The 18248-nt window shown below is 38.4% G+C and overlaps 2 protein-coding genes across 2 annotated transcripts in view; both read right to left on the reverse strand.

Moving 5' to 3' along the window:
- The window catches only part of LOC128780756 (collagen alpha-1(XXV) chain-like), a 28857-nt gene extending 14097 nt beyond the window's left edge, over positions 1 to 14760 (reverse strand). The window contains exons 1-8 of the mRNA XM_053923466.2: positions 14740 to 14760; positions 14075 to 14119; positions 10602 to 10646; positions 8335 to 8415; positions 7404 to 7466; positions 6715 to 6765; positions 4623 to 4649; positions 1306 to 1386 (exon numbers count right to left, since the gene is read on the reverse strand). Of these exons, the coding sequence (XP_053779441.2) occupies positions 1306 to 1386; positions 4623 to 4649; positions 6715 to 6765; positions 7404 to 7466; positions 8335 to 8391 (279 nt within the window). The 5' untranslated portion in view covers positions 8392 to 8415; positions 10602 to 10646; positions 14075 to 14119; positions 14740 to 14760. The remainder of the gene's footprint in view (positions 1 to 1305; positions 1387 to 4622; positions 4650 to 6714; positions 6766 to 7403; positions 7467 to 8334; positions 8416 to 10601; positions 10647 to 14074; positions 14120 to 14739) is intronic.
- LOC112321425 (collagen alpha-1(XXV) chain) overlaps positions 14686 to 18248 on the reverse strand; it is a 62440-nt gene continuing 58877 nt past the window's right edge. The window contains exon 14 of the mRNA XM_053923467.1: positions 14686 to 14763. Coding sequence (XP_053779442.1) covers positions 14686 to 14763 — 78 coding nt within the window. The remainder of the gene's footprint in view (positions 14764 to 18248) is intronic.

Below are 18248 nucleotides of genomic sequence, written 5' to 3' on the forward strand. Positions count from 1 at the left end.
ACTCCTTCTTCATAACGCTGAGTCAGACTCTAACTGCGAAACACATCTTTAGTTAGCAATAATTAAAAATTTGTATCAGTGCGTTGCTGTTTGCTTAATGCTAGCACATGTAGCGTTCTCTGCTAGACACTGTGTAAAACTTATCACTAGCCCTACATTTGAAATTAGGGCAAACTTTTAAAAAATCGGATTAAGGGTTTAAATGAAATAGAAATCCAAATATTCTTTTGCCTTTTGGTACTTTTTTTTAGAGTCACCACTATTACAACATTTAAAAATCAATAGGGAGAGGGTAAAATTTTTGCAGCGATAATGTATTTACCTGGAAGGTGATTTAATGACTTACACATGTTACAGAGCTTTGATGCCTGATGTCCACTATCTAGTTGGTGTGACTGAACCTATGCTGTAACACAAGGCTTGCACCACCCATTCCATAAGTGAATATATACTGAGCATCTACCACACCCCTGGTTTATGTAAAGCACTGGTTATCAAGTACAATGCCTTAGTACTTAAGATACAGTATCTTAATAAAATAAGCGGCTGTCAATTTTTTATGTGTAAAATGTGTGTAAACTATTTCCTGCTATCAATTTTATGTCATATTTTAATGATGTAATCTATAATGTTTTTATTGACTTTTATCAGCATTTACTGAATAAACATCATAGTAAAAGCTTGAAACAAAAACCTCATATTTGATGAATATTTTTTAAAAATCTCTTTTTAGTTGTTGTGGAAAAAAGACTGGCACTTTTCTGTCCTTCCCACTAGTGCCACAATAATGTCATAGGAGAGCATTTCCAAAACATACAACACACAGCATTCAGACCACAGTGTGACTGACTAAGGAGCCGCGGCGCCGACCCCATGCCATCGACAAGGGCCAACTGCAGACCTGCCACCAACAAAGGGCTACACTTTGGGCATTGAAGGAGAAAAACAATTGACGAATAATTTAAAACTGCACTAAATTATGAAAATGTGTGGAGAAATTAGGAGCACAATACATTTTTCAAGAGGAGACTGCTGTGAGAAGAGCTGTCAGCCTTCCAGGCAGAAGGTGGGCATGTTTGCCACTGAAGGACGCAACACTTACGGCGTTGGGTGCTATGGGGTCTTCCTCTGACGGGGAGCAGACGTCAGAAGACAAAACTGGGCTGCGCTCTGCGCTAGCACAAGGCGTTCTCCAACTACAGAAATCTCGACTATAAGATAGTCGCTGAGTAAACTGGAGTTGTTACTTAAGGTAGGAAGGAAAGTCTGAGATGCGCGCTGAAATGGAAAATTGTCTTTACTTACTGGAAGACCAAGGGGTCCTCTGTCACCCTTTTGACCTGGTTCACCCTTCAATCCTTTAACACCATTTAACCCTGGTTCGCCCTAAATGCAAAAGCAAATGCCAATTTTGGTTGCTATCATGGGTGTTTCAACTATGAGAGAAGAGAGCCAGTCTCTGAAATGGTTGCAGATTCCAGTTTTAGGAAACAGCTGAGTCAGGCTAGATTTGTCTTGTATCGGTTCGGCATTAATTTTTAAAACACTAAAAACTTAACGAGCTGAAATTGACAAATACTATTCTAGGAAACCAAACTGCCTAGAAAGTGTGCTCTTTACCATCAAAATATATATACGTATAACTGAGGTCCTGAATTTTTCAGTTGTGTATCAGGGAAACGGGTGCTACGCTAGATTGTTCTGACCAAGCGAATCAAAGACCATCAGAAGGGAGGATGCTGAAGGAGATTCAGCAATAAAAAACCTACTCGGCTGCGATGGAAAACTGGAATATGCAGGACAGTGTTACATACAGACATTTTAAGCCTTTAAGCATTTTGCCCAGGGGAATGAGCTGAAAATATAGCAGCTGGTGTTTGAAGTAATGCCATTAAGTGAGTCCTCATTCACTGCCATTGCCAAGTCAGGTCCCCACACGGATTAATCAATAGAGGAGACAGCAAATAGCCAATCCCAGAAGAGAACAGGAAGATCACAGAACTTACATGTAGTAGTCTCGTCTGCCCAATGTTAGAATAAAGAAGGTTTGCATTTAGCTTAGGGTGACAGGACGAAAGCCAGGGGAAGTGATAAATTTTGTTGACTCTTTTCTTTAAAAAAAAAATCTAAGAATACGGTGCACCTATTTTCTATCAGCAGCAGCATGTGAGAAATAGAGTTCTGACTGCTTCACATTTCAACTTCTAAGCACAGACATTAAATCCATCAAGAAAATGTTGGGAGACTTGAAAGAAAGATGCCTTCAGTCTCAAAGCCCTGTAGAGTCCTTCTGGGTGGGGTGGGAGTGGGGAGAGATTGGGTCTACCCAGTGGGAGGCTGGTGTTTCCCCCTCTGTCTGACGATGGAATCCGTGGGGTGCTGGTTAAACATAGAGTCCGGGGCCCTACCTAGACCTTAGTAGCCTTCCTGTGTATTTTCAATAAGCCTTCCTGGTGATTCTTCTGATCAGGAAATTCTGGGAAATAGCTCATCCTTAGAACCATGGTATATATTTGAACTTCCAGAGGGGTCACAAAGTAATGGGCACATGTGGGCCCAACCTAGGGGAATTCTGGGTTCTAAAGATAGGATGGTCATGTGCTGCCGCTATGGGAAATCCCAAAGTGCTCTGGCTGGTAAAGCTTGATCCTGGGGATGTCACAGAGCTAGAGTTAATGTGAGGTTAAGGCCAAGGCTCAATAGTCAACTTCAGTTAACTGGTCTAAACTTGAGATACTTGGCTTTCGTATGTGTGTGGTCTTTCAGCGAGTGGTCTTGTGATGATGGATAGGCAGGAAAGCCTGGGAAGGCTGTGGAATTCTTTGCTGAGGAATCATGCATTGATAGGAATGGTCATTAATTGAGAAGCTGAATGTATAAACAATCTAATTCAGTGGCAAAAAGACCAAATTTCAATGAGGGACCTAAATTCCAGTCCCAGATCCGTCATTTAATTAGCAGTGTAATTTAGGGTAAATAACCTAGATTTCCTGGGCTACAGTTCATCATCTGTACAATCAAGGAACTAGCACAGGTAGTCTATGAGGTCTTTGAAACTTTATAAAAGTTCTCTGAAGTCTATGATTGAAGTACAATTAAAGTTAAGTGTAGGCAAAAAAATCATTGCATTTTAGATATCGAAAGAACCTTGGGCATTTATTAATTTAATGGTAATGGGATATCTGAATCACTCCTGGAATTAAAAACACAGTCTTGATGGCTTTAGCCTGAGTTTTCATGACTGGGCTGCTCTCTGGGGTGCCTTCACGTCCAACGAGAAGCCGAGGGTGGGAAAAGAGGCCCAGAGAGGTTCGATGACGACTAAGACCACAGAGCCAACGGATAGATGGGCTCTCTCTTCTGACCCCCGGAAAAATGCTCTTACCCCAAACTGTAATCCATGATTCTGAGACACTATTGCTCACTGGCCTTACCAGAAGGTAAATTATTCTACAAAGAATAAAGAGGCATAGACTCCTCCCACACTTGGGTGAGTCACCTGTCTGACCAAGGGAAAACCCGGATTTCTGTGAGCCCGAGGGAGGCTCCAGAGGAGAGGGTGGGCTGCCCTTCTGATGCCTACTACCAACACTGCATGCACGTATTCTCTCACCCCTCACCATTTGAATGCACCAACTCACTACTGAGGAGCTTTCAAGAGTACTTGAACCTTCTCTCAAACAGCCTTGTGGACCAGCTAAATTTTTCTGTTCAGAACAAAGCATCAAATCACAAGAAAATAAAACAACTGACATTTATTGGGTGCTCATCGACAACTGCACCAGATATTTTGCTATTAAATTCTCACGACCCTATGTGGTAAGTTACCTAGTTGGGTAAAAAGGATCAGACAGGATTCATAATCTGCCCAAGGGGACACAGCCTGTCAGGGACAAAGCTGAGATGAGATGTCATCACACATGTTCCCTGGAAGAAGGAGATTGTTTTTCAGGGCTCACTTCAATCCTCCAAGATGTCCTCTTGGTTCACATGAAGGCAGAGAACAGGTGAGACCATCTTCACAAGACAAGCTGTGCCAATGCCGAAGAGGAGGGGCTGATCTCCATTGCTCTCTCGTTAATCCAGAGTACATGCATGTATGCGTCTCAAAGTATGAGGCGTAATCTCCTCAGGTTAGAGCACCTGATACTCCTTGCTCCATTCTAGGCCAGTGACCTCCAGGAGGGTACAGAATTAGAGTGCTGGATAGTCAAGGCATTTTGATGTGGTACTGCTACTATATGACAAGCAAGAAGTATCAATAACATGTAAATGTACAACTACAGATACTATCATAAGAAAGCATCCAGACTGGTGTGAGAAACTCATCAGATTTGGTCTAAATGGTTGGTTTTGAGTATATTATGATTAGTGACTTAAGAACCGCATGCAGTGACAAGGAAAAAAGGCAAAATGAGGAATAATTCATCTCCAGGTGCTATCACTTAAATTTGTTCTAAATCATTCTGTGTTGTGAGAGCTAAACATCTGGATACTTAAAGGCTTAAAGATCATCAACATTCTTGACAAGTAAATAAGACAGGACAGACATGCTTCCGTCATGCTGCTCCATGATTAACAAGGAAACAGGAATCAAACAACCAAGGGATTTGTTAGATTACCTTTGGTCCAGGAAGTCCGTGGGGTCCCTGAAAATGAAAAACACAGCTTTTAATTAAGAACTGAGTTTCCCAGCAGAAGTGATTATACAAAGTAACAAAAGAGCTGTAAAACCAGAATCCTTTTGTTCGAGCTATAGTTAGAGGCAGGCCGGTGGATGCTAGCACCTAGTGGAAGTTCCTTCCAGTTTCTGGATGGCTCTGTCACAGGACATTTATTACCAGCAATGCTTTCTGCTAAATATCTGTGAGAGGGAGGAAGGAGTCTGAAGGGGTTATATGGAAGGAAAGAACAGAAAAAAAAAGTATTGTACTTAAATCCACACTACTCCTATTTCTCAAATCCCCATTAAAAAATCTAGGTGGAAAATGTGAGGTGCTTTATAAATTTATATGGAATACTGATAGGACTTAAAAGACAGAAGTTTGCCAAAGTCAAGTCCCAGACTTTAAATGCCAGTGGAGAGGGGAACTTTTCCATTACCGGCTGTTCTAGAGCCAGGCGCTGAGCACGCTGAGGCAGAACAAAAGGCGGAGATGACAGTCAGGTCTGGAACCCTGCTGACTCACTTATTTCAGACTGAGGAGGGGGTTCTAACGCAGTAGTGGTAAGCGTATTGGAGCGTATTTATTTTTACGGAGACGAGTTCTTCAAGGTTGTTGTAGCAAATGTTCACCAATGGAAAGAAGTCATAACGCATGCATGAATCAGAGCTTTCCCCCTGCATTTTACGGAAAATCTAAATATAGAGACTGATTAGCCAACCTAAATTAACTAAAATTTACTGTGGATTGCTTTAAACTTTTCAAACAATTTAAATAAATATTGGAGAGAGGAGTATTTAAATACCCATCAGTAAAATCATACAAGAGTAGGAAAATTTTTTAACGAGCAAATATCTAGAAATTTGTTACATACGTCTACATTGGAATAATATTTTCTCTTTAGATAAGTTGTAGATAACATTTTCAGGAAGTGTCTGATATTTATTAAGTATTCTTATTTCATTTCAGTCATGATTTAAAATTCTTTTAAGTGAATTAACTTTATGATATGAACAGGAAACAGTGAAACAGTGTTTTTAAATTTAATCTCCTCACTTAAAGTGGAGGGAGTATAAGAATCCCAAACCTATACCATTTGTTTAATTCTTAATAAACTCTTTAGCTGTTAAGAAAATAAGGTTAACTGTAATTGTTTTGTGGGTGAAGCAGTAACAACAGTAAGAAGCAGATGGCCGGGTCTGGGGCTCTGCTCTGGGGCTGGAGCATTCCACCAATGCTCTTCCTTAGAGCACAGAAGGGGAAAGTGAGATCCCCGTCTCTATTTAATCTGTAGGACTGAAGACATGGTTTATTGAGGCACCATAGACAAGAAAGGGACCTTAGAGGCTGCTGGGCTTGTTTCCCTCCTGCTCCAGTCAAAAGCACTGGAAGCTCTCTGCCTCCCATGTTCTAGTCTTAACACAACGGTCGTTAGACATTTGGAGAATTATACTGGTTTATGGCCGCCTGCCTCACTGGATGTAAGTTCTGGGAGGACACGGTCATTGTCGACGTCGGTCGCCGAGGGATGCCGGCAGTACATACTGTGTCGATCGAAGTGCCACAAAAGTGCAAAGGAAAAGATCCAACAACGTATGACATCTGTGGAAGTGAGCTTCAATTTTTATCATATTATCTTATAAATGTCCTTACTGGACATTTCATTAAAGGATGTTAGTCTTCAAAGTTGGTTAGAAACATTCATTAATGGCAACAGTTATTAATTTTGTTTTGCTACTCATGGCCTAGAGCAGTGGTTAGAATGATTTTCCAATGTTCACGTTGTAAGGTTGGGGTAAAGCTTGCCAGATCTGCCTGTCTCCAACTTTCCTATCACAAAAGCTGCTCTATCTCTCTCCAACCGACGTGTTTGGGGGAGTGAAAGACAACACTGTAAAGTCAGTATATCTCAGAGCACCTCGTATTTTCCATCCACTCCACGGAGAGTAGTACGAGCTACAAACGGGCTGTTTTGAGGAATGCGCTCGTGTCTTCCCGAGTCGCATGCTCATAAATAAATGATTGCGTTCCAGAGAGCAGGGAGACTTACCATGGGGCCGGGTGGGCCGTGGGGACCTGGAGGGCCTGGTGGGCCTATGATCTGTGTGTCCAAACAATAAACATGGATTTGGTTACTTCACTGAGATAAGGCGGTTTGGCTTGAGTCTTTTGCTGGGTTTCTGCTAAGGCCATTAATAGTTGCAGAGCAAGAAGGAAACTGGGAAGAAATGATGTGTTTGATTCTCTAGGTACAGAAATTCCTTTATGGGAACAAAAAAAAACTTTGAAAAAATACAGTTGTATTACAAATGCCAGAATAAATCAAAAGTACATTAAAAGAAAAGGAAGCAACTGATTACCAAGAAATGCTATAATGCCACAACCACTATTAAATCCTCCAGTGTTTCACTAGGCAACAACAGGGCTCCGGAGGAAAAAAAAGAAGGTATGTTCTATATTCACAAAGCTGTACCCACAAGTGTCGCAGGAAAGCCATTGATTTTTCTTCCCCGGGATTAGGCAGTCCTCTGAAAAATTGCTTCTAACTGAGACCTCTGAAACACTTTGTCTCTTATTGTATACAGGGCTGACAGGTATTTATTCTACAGTTTGACAAACCAAGAGGTTCATGGTCTTTCCACTGTTGAGAAGCCATCTGGCACAGGGGGAACTAGGTGAATAATAGGCCCGCTGCAGAGTTTTTCGGGAGTCATGGAAGTTCGGCCACCACGGACTTACGGAAGGGCCCTGAGGACCTGGCAATCCGGAGTCTCCTTTCTCTCCTTTCACTCCATTGGCACCCTACAAATGACCATTAAGAGAGTTGAGCCGGTCAAGTCATTTCCAAAGTATAAGGAACAGCTGAATTTTCTTCCAAAATCCATCATCGTCTTGAAATTTTTATACTGTACACATGATATATAAAAGAAGGATTTATTCCCCTGCATTTCGCCTCAAACAGCAAGCTTCCCCAAACCCCTAGACTGTGGGCGATATGTGAAATAAAATATAAAGTAAATGCAATATAAACTAAGTTAGGCTCGATTGGTTAAACTTATACATTGCTGAATACATCATATTATAAATGTTATATTTTTTTACGGTGGTGCTCACTTTAAAAGGGAAAGGTCAGTCTTTTAACTATGTTATCATTGACATTTATTTATACACTTCCCTGTTTTAAAAATTGAGGGCAGTGAAGTTTTCTGCATTCTTTTCCTACATTTTCCTACAATTTCCCCTCCCATTTTTCTCTAAAAATTATGGGGAAAACCATAAAAATACCACCTCATAGTATCATACACATAAAGAGAACAATTTCCAGACTAATTTGGTTTTTAATTGTTTTACATTTTTTGGTTTGTTTACTTTTAAATTATGGTTTATTTAAAAATGAAGTTATCACTATTTTATATGTACTAAATTAAAGTGATGAACTTCATTTATTTTACCATCTTCTAGTGAAAATAATTCAGGAAACATGAAGGCTTATTTTATATTTCATTTATTTAGATGCTTCAAAATTTGTTGTAGAGCCCCAGTTGCAGGAATTAAACAACAATACCTCAAATATTTAAAAATACTAACATTATATGAACCATTAGAGGAGACTGTAGCTAATAATACAATTCTTTTCTGATTATTTATCTTGATATGAACACAAACATACCGGTAATCCAGGAAGTCCGATTCCTCCTTTTTCACCTGGCACACCCGGGTCACCCATGTCGCCCTTGGAGCCCTTGAGTCCCTACAAATGATACAATTTGCACGTAAGAATCATACTGACCCTTGATAGTTATATTCTAGAGAAAACAGAATTCCGATCAGTGTTGTCATTAGGTGGGTCCTTATGTGGGGATGATTCTGATTTTCATTTTTAGGTAGAGGTATTTCTAGCAGCAGCCTTCTGCATTCAATCAACGCTGTTTCCCTGCATAATAGAAGGGATTAAATTCTGCCGCTTAGGCCATGTGAGTATGAAAAACATGAACTTAGGTATTGACATCTTTTCTCCTGACTCCATATCTTTACCTGGCAGCTAATTCTATATCACCAGTCCTGAAAACAATTTGATAGATTTAATTCTCAACAGTACAGTACATTTGAACCAGAAGCTAGTGTTTTAACAACAAAGGTCCAAACAAATTTCTGCCATCTCCCACTAGATGCCCTGTGGCCCCTTTAAATGCAGGCAGAAGTTCCAGCCGCCATGAGTTCTCAATGGTCCAGTCATTCACTGCACACTGATACTCATCGATGTTCAGAAATACTTCAACTTTTCCACAGCGTTTGCATTTTGTTCTCACGACATCTCTGTGAGGTGACCCAGGATGTTGTTTTTACTCTCCTTTCATTACAAGGACATAGATAGATGGGCATTCTGAATGCCAACAACTCTGAATTAGTGATACTAATACTGAAATTAATTGATGTTGTTAAGCATTTTCATTGAAGGAATATGCATGATTTCCTCACTCCTCAAACTGTATTCCTCAATGCAATATGACCAGATGGCCCATTCTTCAGCAGAGAAAACCAGAGCTGTTACAGCAAGGGGCTCTGAGGCTAGACAACCTGCTCATCTTCTCTATACTAAAAACCGAAAGGGACAGAAAGGTTTCCTTTCTTGTTACTTATACCTATTTCATAGCACCTACTTCGGAATCACCCATTAGGTGAGTGGGTAGGTGCCTGAGTGACTAAGTAAATCTTACTGGTTAATCAGACCCTGGTTGGTTTTAGGATTCTAGTGATAACAGCAGAATAGCTAACCCTCTGGACGTAGTAGCAGAGGAAAACCTTGTAAAGCCTACAGGAAAAAATCCAACTATTTTACATGTAGACACCACGAAGCATGGCGTTATGCATGTCAAGTTATTTGTAATGACCAATAGTGGTAAAGGAAATATATACAACCGGATTTTAAAATCCTGTTGTGACCTCTCATTGATATGGCAAATCATCCAAAGTCTCTTTTTGACTACCACATTCATTTAATGGGACATCATGTACTTTCAACATATAACTCTGATATTATAACAAGTCTTCTCTTAAACTTAATTTACCTATTTAATACTATCACCTGAGGAGTATATTTCACTGTCCCAAAATCCCCTTGATTTCTTATCATCTACTTGATTTTGGCATTTCTTTGGTAAATTATGGAAGCTGAGAAAACAGCAAATAGCCTGAGACTAACCCTGTGATTTGAGTCTGAAATTTGAATGCTCTCCACAATCTCCTGGCCAGGTTCTTTTTGGCTTATGGGCGAAATCCAGCCCAGTGCTTGTTTTTGTACAGGCTGAACATTTAAAAAAATTTTAAAGGGTGTTAAAAAAAAAAAGAATATGCAACAGAAACTGTATGTGGCCTGCAAAGCTTAAAACATTTGTTATCTTGTCCTTTATAGAAAAACTTTGCCAACCTCTATTTTAGGGGAAACCCTTTGAGAAACTGCTATGCCCTGCAAAGCTACAACTGCCCTGTTTGTTTCTGCCTTTTCTACTGATCTAGAAAATTAAGTGTAATTGTTACCTGGGAAAAGAAAATACATGTATCTAATTTTGTGGAAACTATGTCACTGATTTTCATCTTGAATCATCTATATTCACTGACACAAAGAAGGCTATTTTTACTAAATAGGTAATAATTTTACGAGTCTATTAAAAATTCACAGAAGTATCACCAGTAGATTGACAAAAAGTTTAAAGACAAAACTAAGGCATCCTATAGTTTGTATGTTTCTGCAAAGAAAAGTGTCTAATTTAAAACCAATTGTTTTTTACAGTTAATATAGTCTCCAGAACAGATGGTTAAAAAAAAAAAAAAAGGCTATCCTATATCAACACACATGCCTTTCTTGGCTTCAAACGTGTAATAGAAGTAGTGGTCAGTAACAATGCTTTAAGTGGCAGTATGTATCTTTAAAATTACCTGCTCTCCATCAACTCCTGGGATTCCTGGAGATCCTGGCTCTCCCTGTTAAGATAAAAATTGATGGTTTCCTTCCATTTATCATTGGTAGCGTATTAAACTATACGAAAATGTTGCTAGTTGGTAACAGTACAATTTGGCTTTCGCAAATGTATCATGACCCAGGAATACACTATTATAACACATATCTAAACTAAATGAAAGAGCATTTTCTTGAGTATTATGTACAACAATACTTGTATGTTGCTAAGATCTAGTTTTCTAAATTTTTTTCCTCAGGTGAGATGTGGGCTGAAAAAATGGTGAAAGGAAACTGACTGAAAAAATCGTCGGATGGCTGACCGTGTGCTCTAGCAACCTGGATGCCTCAGCTAATTTTTTCTACTTAAAAAATCTGTATGATTTCTCTTACTTTCCAATTTGAGAAAAAAAGCAAAAATATGACAATTATCTTGAGAAAGAATAAAATGCAAAGTCCCTTAAATTCACAATATTTTAAGTGGCACTGTTTGAGCCATAGACACAAATTTATAATGATTGTGAATGTGTTACTTTCAGATAAGCCTCCCTGGAGGCTACAATAAATCAAATGATATCTTAATCCACGTAAAATTACTTTTGGATCAATTCAATTCTTATACTATGCTAGGAATGCACTAAATTTCCTATTTATATTGTGATTTATTAAAACTCTTGACAAACCCAAAATATATAGATTTATTTTTTGTTAACTGAAGATGTGTGATTAAAAATAAATTTAAACAATGTGCTAGAGGTTTTTTCAAACAACAAATGTCAGTCACCTTTCAGTTGGAAAGATATGAAACAAATTCTTTGAAGGTCAAGATATTATTTTATATCAATGAATTGTATATTTGGATTCCATTATCAGCATCCCTTGTTTCCACATTGTAGAAAATTTGTAAAAACAGTGCTTTTGAGGGTTGAGTGGCCTGCCTCACAGACAGAATTCCAAGGGCGCTGACTTGAGGCTGTATTTTTCTAGAAACGCTTGTTTGGTGATGTTATAAACCACAATATTGAAATGGCTAGAGCTCTTTTCCCTGGTAAAAACTCTTAACAGCTATTGGCCACAGCATGAAATCCGAGCTTTCCAATGTTTTAGAAGGCATGACAAACAAATGAAAAAAAAAAGAAAGAAAAAGAAAAGAAAGGGCTTTTCTCTTCCAGATTTCCTGCTCTTTGTGGTAACAGCAAAGTTTATTTTGCCACAAATAAACCCTCTGAGGTTGGATGCCACTGGCTAAGTCCTAGTTTCACTCCATCTGAATACCTGTCAGTACTGAGGTCCAATAATGACTGCTTTGCTAAACTTTTACTTCAAAATGTGACCTACAACTGTTTAAAAGGAAAACATAATTTGCGAGTTATTCATGTATCCTTCATCCATCAAATGTAGTTTGTGAAGAGTTATTTGATGTGTAAGAATTTACACAGTCCTCATTTGGTTAAGGAGGAGCAATGCTAATTGAAAAGGTCCCCGTTCAGTCTCAGGTTGTGAGTCCTGAGTTCGAACGGGGCTTACATTTGGCTCAGGCTGTACTTGCGGAGTCTTGGTCACAAGCACATCTCACCCCAGTTATCCCAGCCTCCTCCAGGAGAGGTCATGGAACACATAGAGGCCCCCATCCACTGACCCAAGATCTCAACGACCACATCTCTGTGAGGTGTGAGGGGTGGGGCAGAGGGACAGCACGTGGGGAAGGGTGGCTGGGTAAGAGCTAAGAGAGTATGACTAAGCGCCACCCCTTCATCCCACCCGTTTAGACATTCGTTTGGCCAATTACCCTGTCTTTCAGTTTCAGCTCAAAGTCATCCTTGATTCCCAAGGCTGCGACAACCTTCTTCATTCACATCTTGATCAGAGCAGTTACCCTTATTTATAAATAATTGTGTCTTTGCTTATCTATCTCCCTCCCCAGGCTGTAATCAATCCCCTGGATGAAACCCCTCATATACCGTAATATCATGACTGTATGTTAGTGCTTATCACAGAATAGAAGCTCAAAAAGTACTTATTGAATAATTGAATTAATAAATGAACAGCAATTGGATTATAAAACAAAGGGGATGTAGGTTTTAATGATACAACCTTCTTGGCCAGGTGGCCCTTTTTGTCCCCGTGGGTCAAGGGATGGGTACCTTTCGGGCTTCTGTAGGCATCTGGGCTATATAGAAAAGTCCTAGGAGTTGTGGAGCTTTGCAGGGAATGAGGTGCCTATTTAGCGCTGGGGACAATTTTTTTCTGGAGACTCAGGCAAGTGAGGAGATGAAACAAGGAACTCAGACCTGGTTGACTCTGCATAGAGGAAAATAACCTGCCGGTTTCCTTCTAGGTTGTCTAGTCAGCTCATCAAGATATTAAAGAATGAGAACCCAGACCAACTTGTTCACCAGGAACAGAGATTACGTATGACCAGAACGTGGTAGAGAAATGGAAAATTAAAAGCCCCAAACATTATCTTACACTGTTATACAGGAACTCTGCTTGAAGTTAAGGTATACGTTCAAATATGATTTCACATAGCCAACAACCTCGGGAATGTTTTACTTTATATTTTTTATAATAGAAAAATAACGTTTCTAGGTGCTAGCTCTCTGTTCTCAAGTATCTTGAAAGTGATGAGTAGCAAAGCTGATGTGTGTGTATGTGTCTGTACGTGTATAATAGACTTAGCAAATAAACTGCCTTGAGAACTACCTGAACTGCCTACAAAAACCCAACGATGAAAGTCATATTTCAACACACACAGCTTAGTTCTGAAAAGCCAGAGTAACTGGCCCTGTGTTCACTGACCACATGACTAAGCTTTAGTGTGGGGGGAGAAAGCTAACACCAGCAACGAATTTTAGATATAATCAAGTAATTTTAAGTTTCTACTGTTCATAGTTTATATGCTTCATTAGATAAGATTTAAATGACAGAATGTCTGAATACATATAATAATAGGATGTGTTATACAAAATGACTCAAAAGTGATTCCTTAAAATTGTCATTGTACACGCAACATACTAAAGCTCCCCTTATTCTTTTTATTACAAAATGATTGGAAGGAAGGATCTTTTTTAGTGTCTGCATAAGTTTTCCTTCAATCCTCCTCTATTTAAATATTTTCCTTCCTTCAGACACCACATTTAGTGTTTATTTATATTCATAATTTCTGTAAATCTTGTTTTCCCTTGTTTAATATTCTCTGTCTTTCTCCATTTCCTCCTCCTAAATTTAAATTGCTATTCCTATTTCTTTCCTTTCCTTCCTAAGTTTCCTTTTTTCCTGATTCCTCTTCCTTCAGTCCAACTTCAATTTCTGTTCTTACCTCCTTGAGCAATAATACTGCTGATCTCAGCTTCTCCAGCATTTTGTAAGATTGATTTTCAAAGATACAAGTACTTAATATAAAATTCTCTGTACCATATGTGGTCAATGGAAACTAGTAAAATAAAAAAATAACCTTTGGCCCTTGTAGTCCTTGAGGTCCAGGTGGTCCAGGGGGACCCTAAATCCAGAAAAGACAAAGTTATAAAAAGTAGCCAAGTCTATGTCTTAAATTTCATGCTTTAAATAATAAGTACACTACACACATTCTTGATTTCTATCACAATTAAATACCCCCCAATATTCATTTGCAATGAGGAAAAATGTTACTGGTTATAGAATCCTAAAAACTCCCTAAACTACCTGTATACGCACCCACATCAACAAACATTTAGGCCACAATAATACTGAAGATGCTTTGGGGTTGATCTGTAAGACAATGTAAAGTTGCCGCTATGCCTCACAGTCAGCGGCTTGGGTTGAGTTAGCTTATTAGTATTACCTGTGTTTCTAGACACATTTCTCCCCTCCCCTCTAAAGGCTTTGATTTCCTGAACACTAAAGAAAAACAAGCTACATAAGATAAGGCCAAAGACTTTTAAGAAAAACAACTTTTTTTGACCTTTTTTTTACTAAGCAGACAAATGATTCCACTGGGGCAAAAGTGTAAAAGGTTATTAATATAAGAAAAACAACAATCTCAGATGAAGACAGCCGCTACATCAGTGCCATTGGGAACAGCATGCATCACAGCAAGTACGAGGAAGCCCCAGACCGCAGAAACCATGCAATGGGAGTTACCGTGACGGTTAAGGTGGTGATCCTCTGTTGAGAAAGTGAATTGACAAAGACAAAGTTACCTATTTTGCGTGCCAAAGTGCAGTAATACATTCTGAAATGATCAACTTTTTGAATATGTTTTGGCAAAACTGATATCTCATAAGGAATTGGCAAGAATCTGAGAGCATATTATCTACCTTCCAATGAATACAATATATTGTAAAGATTCTTTTAAACACTATTTTTAGAACTTTATTTTTTTTTAATTTATGGATTAAAAAAGAAGATGTGAAAATATTAATTCACCTGATTTGAAAAAAATTATGTATAAAATGTTATACACTAGAGGTTTGTCAGTGTAACTGTGACCTGAGAAACTCTATCATTCATAGGAGCTCTATCCTGGACCACTTTGATTAGAGAAAACCGAGCTATCTAATTGCGTAAGTGGTATGTTTTTCTCTTTTAGTCTGTACCTCATTGCGTGTGTGTGCATGCCACATCTAAAGAGAGAAGCTGACATGGGATTTATCTAGTTTCTTAATGTAAAGTGCTAGAGTACTGTAACAGAGTATATTCTCTGAAAATATAAATCTCCCGAACACTTGATCCATGAATAATTTCTGTATCAATATTTTCTACTTTAAGCCTTGTGCTAAATGTTCAATAGGATCTATAACCAATTTATGCAGTCGTAGAGGGGAACACACTCTCCATTAGGGACTCCAGTCCCAATAGAGAAGTGCTATCCGACTACTTGTAAACTTGTGAACACCGCTTTAACGCAATCCCTTTGTTTTCCACTACTCCATTCATTTCTGATTCAGGTTGTTCTTGCAGGGGTTTTTTTATTGTTGTCTTGAAAAATAATCTTAACATTATCTATCGTACTTCAAACACTTGAGCTTCCAGTGACATGGTGTCATTATTTCTTAGAAAACAATACATTTATGCATGTGTATAAATGGTTCAATTTTGTACTTCATGATAAAATCAATTATGGTCATTACAGCTACAGAGAAATCATAGTAGGAGAAAAGCAACCAGTACTTCTAAGATTAAGGCAAAATTACCACAAACTTGGGCAGGTTTATAAAGAAAACCAAGGCCCAGATTTTTATGTCATCATATCATATCTGTGCTAAACTAAGATACCATTACTTTATGCTTATGGGATCCACCTAAAGCTACAGTAGAATTTATGGTGATGAGAAAGCTACTTCTTCACTACCTATAGCAATAGTACCTATAGCAATAGGTAGATGAGTCATTCAAAAAAAGTTGTTAGAAAATTATGGAGTAGAAATAATTTCTTTATCATTGCCTTCCAATTACATATCGCAATTTTAACTAGAAGGTAGAATCATAATGCCTTAGAAAGGGAAGGGAGTTTAAAATTGAACTCTCAGAGGTTTTCCTACATGTGGCATGTACAATTCATTTTCACCTAAACACAAAACTAGTTTGTCTTTTTTTTTACTCTGCTATTAAGGATAATAGCATGTTTTATAATGAGGTGCTCAGTAAAAAATATTACTAATGGTAACTGAACTATCTGACAGATGGAGATTAAGTGATTTTGTTAAATTACTGTATTTGTGAGATCTAAAAATTATACAGGGCAGGCTCCATCCAGTTAGCAGAAGAACAAGTGGCAGTAAACTAAGCTAAGTTCTCAAAACCAAGTCTTTACTGCCGTCCTGAAGCACCAGCGTGCAGACGCACAGACACGTCGGAAAGATGTCTGCTCAGTTGGACTTCTTGTATTTGGCTGTTTAGTTATTTATTTTGAATTTTTTTCCTTTTATTGATTCCAGAAAGAGAGAAAGGGAGGGATGAAGGGAGGGAGAGAAACATCGATGTGAGAGAGAAACCTCAACTGGTTGCCTCTTGCATGCGCCCTGACTGGGGACAGAACATGAAACCCAGGCTGGGAATTGAATCTGAGACCTCTGGGTCTACGGGACGACACCCAACCAAATGAGGCACAGCTGCCAGGACTCTAGTTCTTCTAATTAAAGCTACATAAATTCCACAGGATTCTCTCTAAAAGTTCAGTAACAACTTGAAAACCAGAATGTTGGTTGTGATGAAGAGAGACCATTCTGTAGTGAGGCATGGTGTGAGACGGGAGGCTAGCACGACTGTAAACTGGTTGAAGGCTCGCAGGCTGCTTTGTAATTTATTCCCTGAGGTACTTAGATCAATTGCTTTGGAATTAAAGGTTGTTGTGTTTCATTTCTGACAAAGATGCAAGCTGAAAATCACCCATGATTTACACTACAGAACAGGTTGAGTTTGAATGGTGTTGAGGAATTTAAAAAGCTTGAGTAGGAAATGGAGAGATTTTACTGCTAATTGTGGAAATGTAATCACCTTAAATAAAAATAAAAATAAATGGCTTATGGCAAATGTTCATGTAAATAACAACTTTCAATAGAGACAACATAAAATCTTATATTTGTAATGTGATACTTTTATAGCTGTAATATATTCCTATTTATCTAATTATCCTAGATTATTTTTGCAGATTTTTTTTAGAGGATGCAATAGAGAAATGAAATTTGGTGAAACTGTGAAAATCCATCACTGTTTAGAGAATTAGAGAATGAATGTCTGCAAATTCCTCTCAATCTAATCATTATTTAGTCTAGTTCGTTTTATTAGGGACTCTTACTCCACTACAGTATATAATTAGGAAAGCAAATAGATAGTTCTGAAGTGAAAAAAACTATAAACTATTTACGAGTACAACATATTGTTGTCCTAACAGGTCCATAAGAATAATAGATCTTCACAGCTTCACAGGTTGAAGTGTAAGTGGGAACTAGTTGATTACGATGAATTGTGACTTGTGTACAGCCATACAGAACTCCAGGTGAGAGGAGGAACCTGAGCACAGTATCTTTTCATGTCAAGATGCAGGTGTCAGAACTTTAATAAAGTGCAGTGTGCTTAGGCACACCAGCAAAAAGTGTTCAGGAGCTCCTGAAAATAATCCTAAGCATGCTAGATTTTATAGACTTTTAGAATATAACTTATTACCCCAAATCCTCATTTTATAGATGCAATCAATGAAGTATAGATACATTGATTTCCCCTAAATGATTTAGCTAGTTAGCCATAGAGGGTAGATCGAAACAGAGATTTCGGTTTTAGGCTAAGTGGTTCCCTTTCTTAACTAACCAGTGTCTGTTAATGATACTGTAAGTCTTTGAATTTCTTGAGATAGAAGTGGCTCCATGCCAAGCCCTATTCATGCACAGAATGCTTTAAAAGTGCTCTTTCACAAGGTTTCAGGAAATGGCCAATAATACTGGAACTTTTTTTGGAAGGTAAGAGAACCTTAAAGATGGTAGTAAGAATTATGGCACCACTGGAAGCAGCTTAAGGGAAATTTACAGCACTGTTAATAAATTAAGTTTAAAAAGTGTCCCTATATTTTATAAGTAAGAACTTTGAAAACAGCAGATACGCCTAAACTTCTTGTTCTGTTTCTCTCTTTCTTCACAAGTGCCAATGAAAAGAAC

The sequence above is a fragment of the Desmodus rotundus genome, chromosome 4 (genome assembly GCF_022682495.2).
Source record: "Desmodus rotundus isolate HL8 chromosome 4, HLdesRot8A.1, whole genome shotgun sequence".
NCBI lineage: Eukaryota > Metazoa > Chordata > Mammalia > Chiroptera > Phyllostomidae > Desmodus > Desmodus rotundus.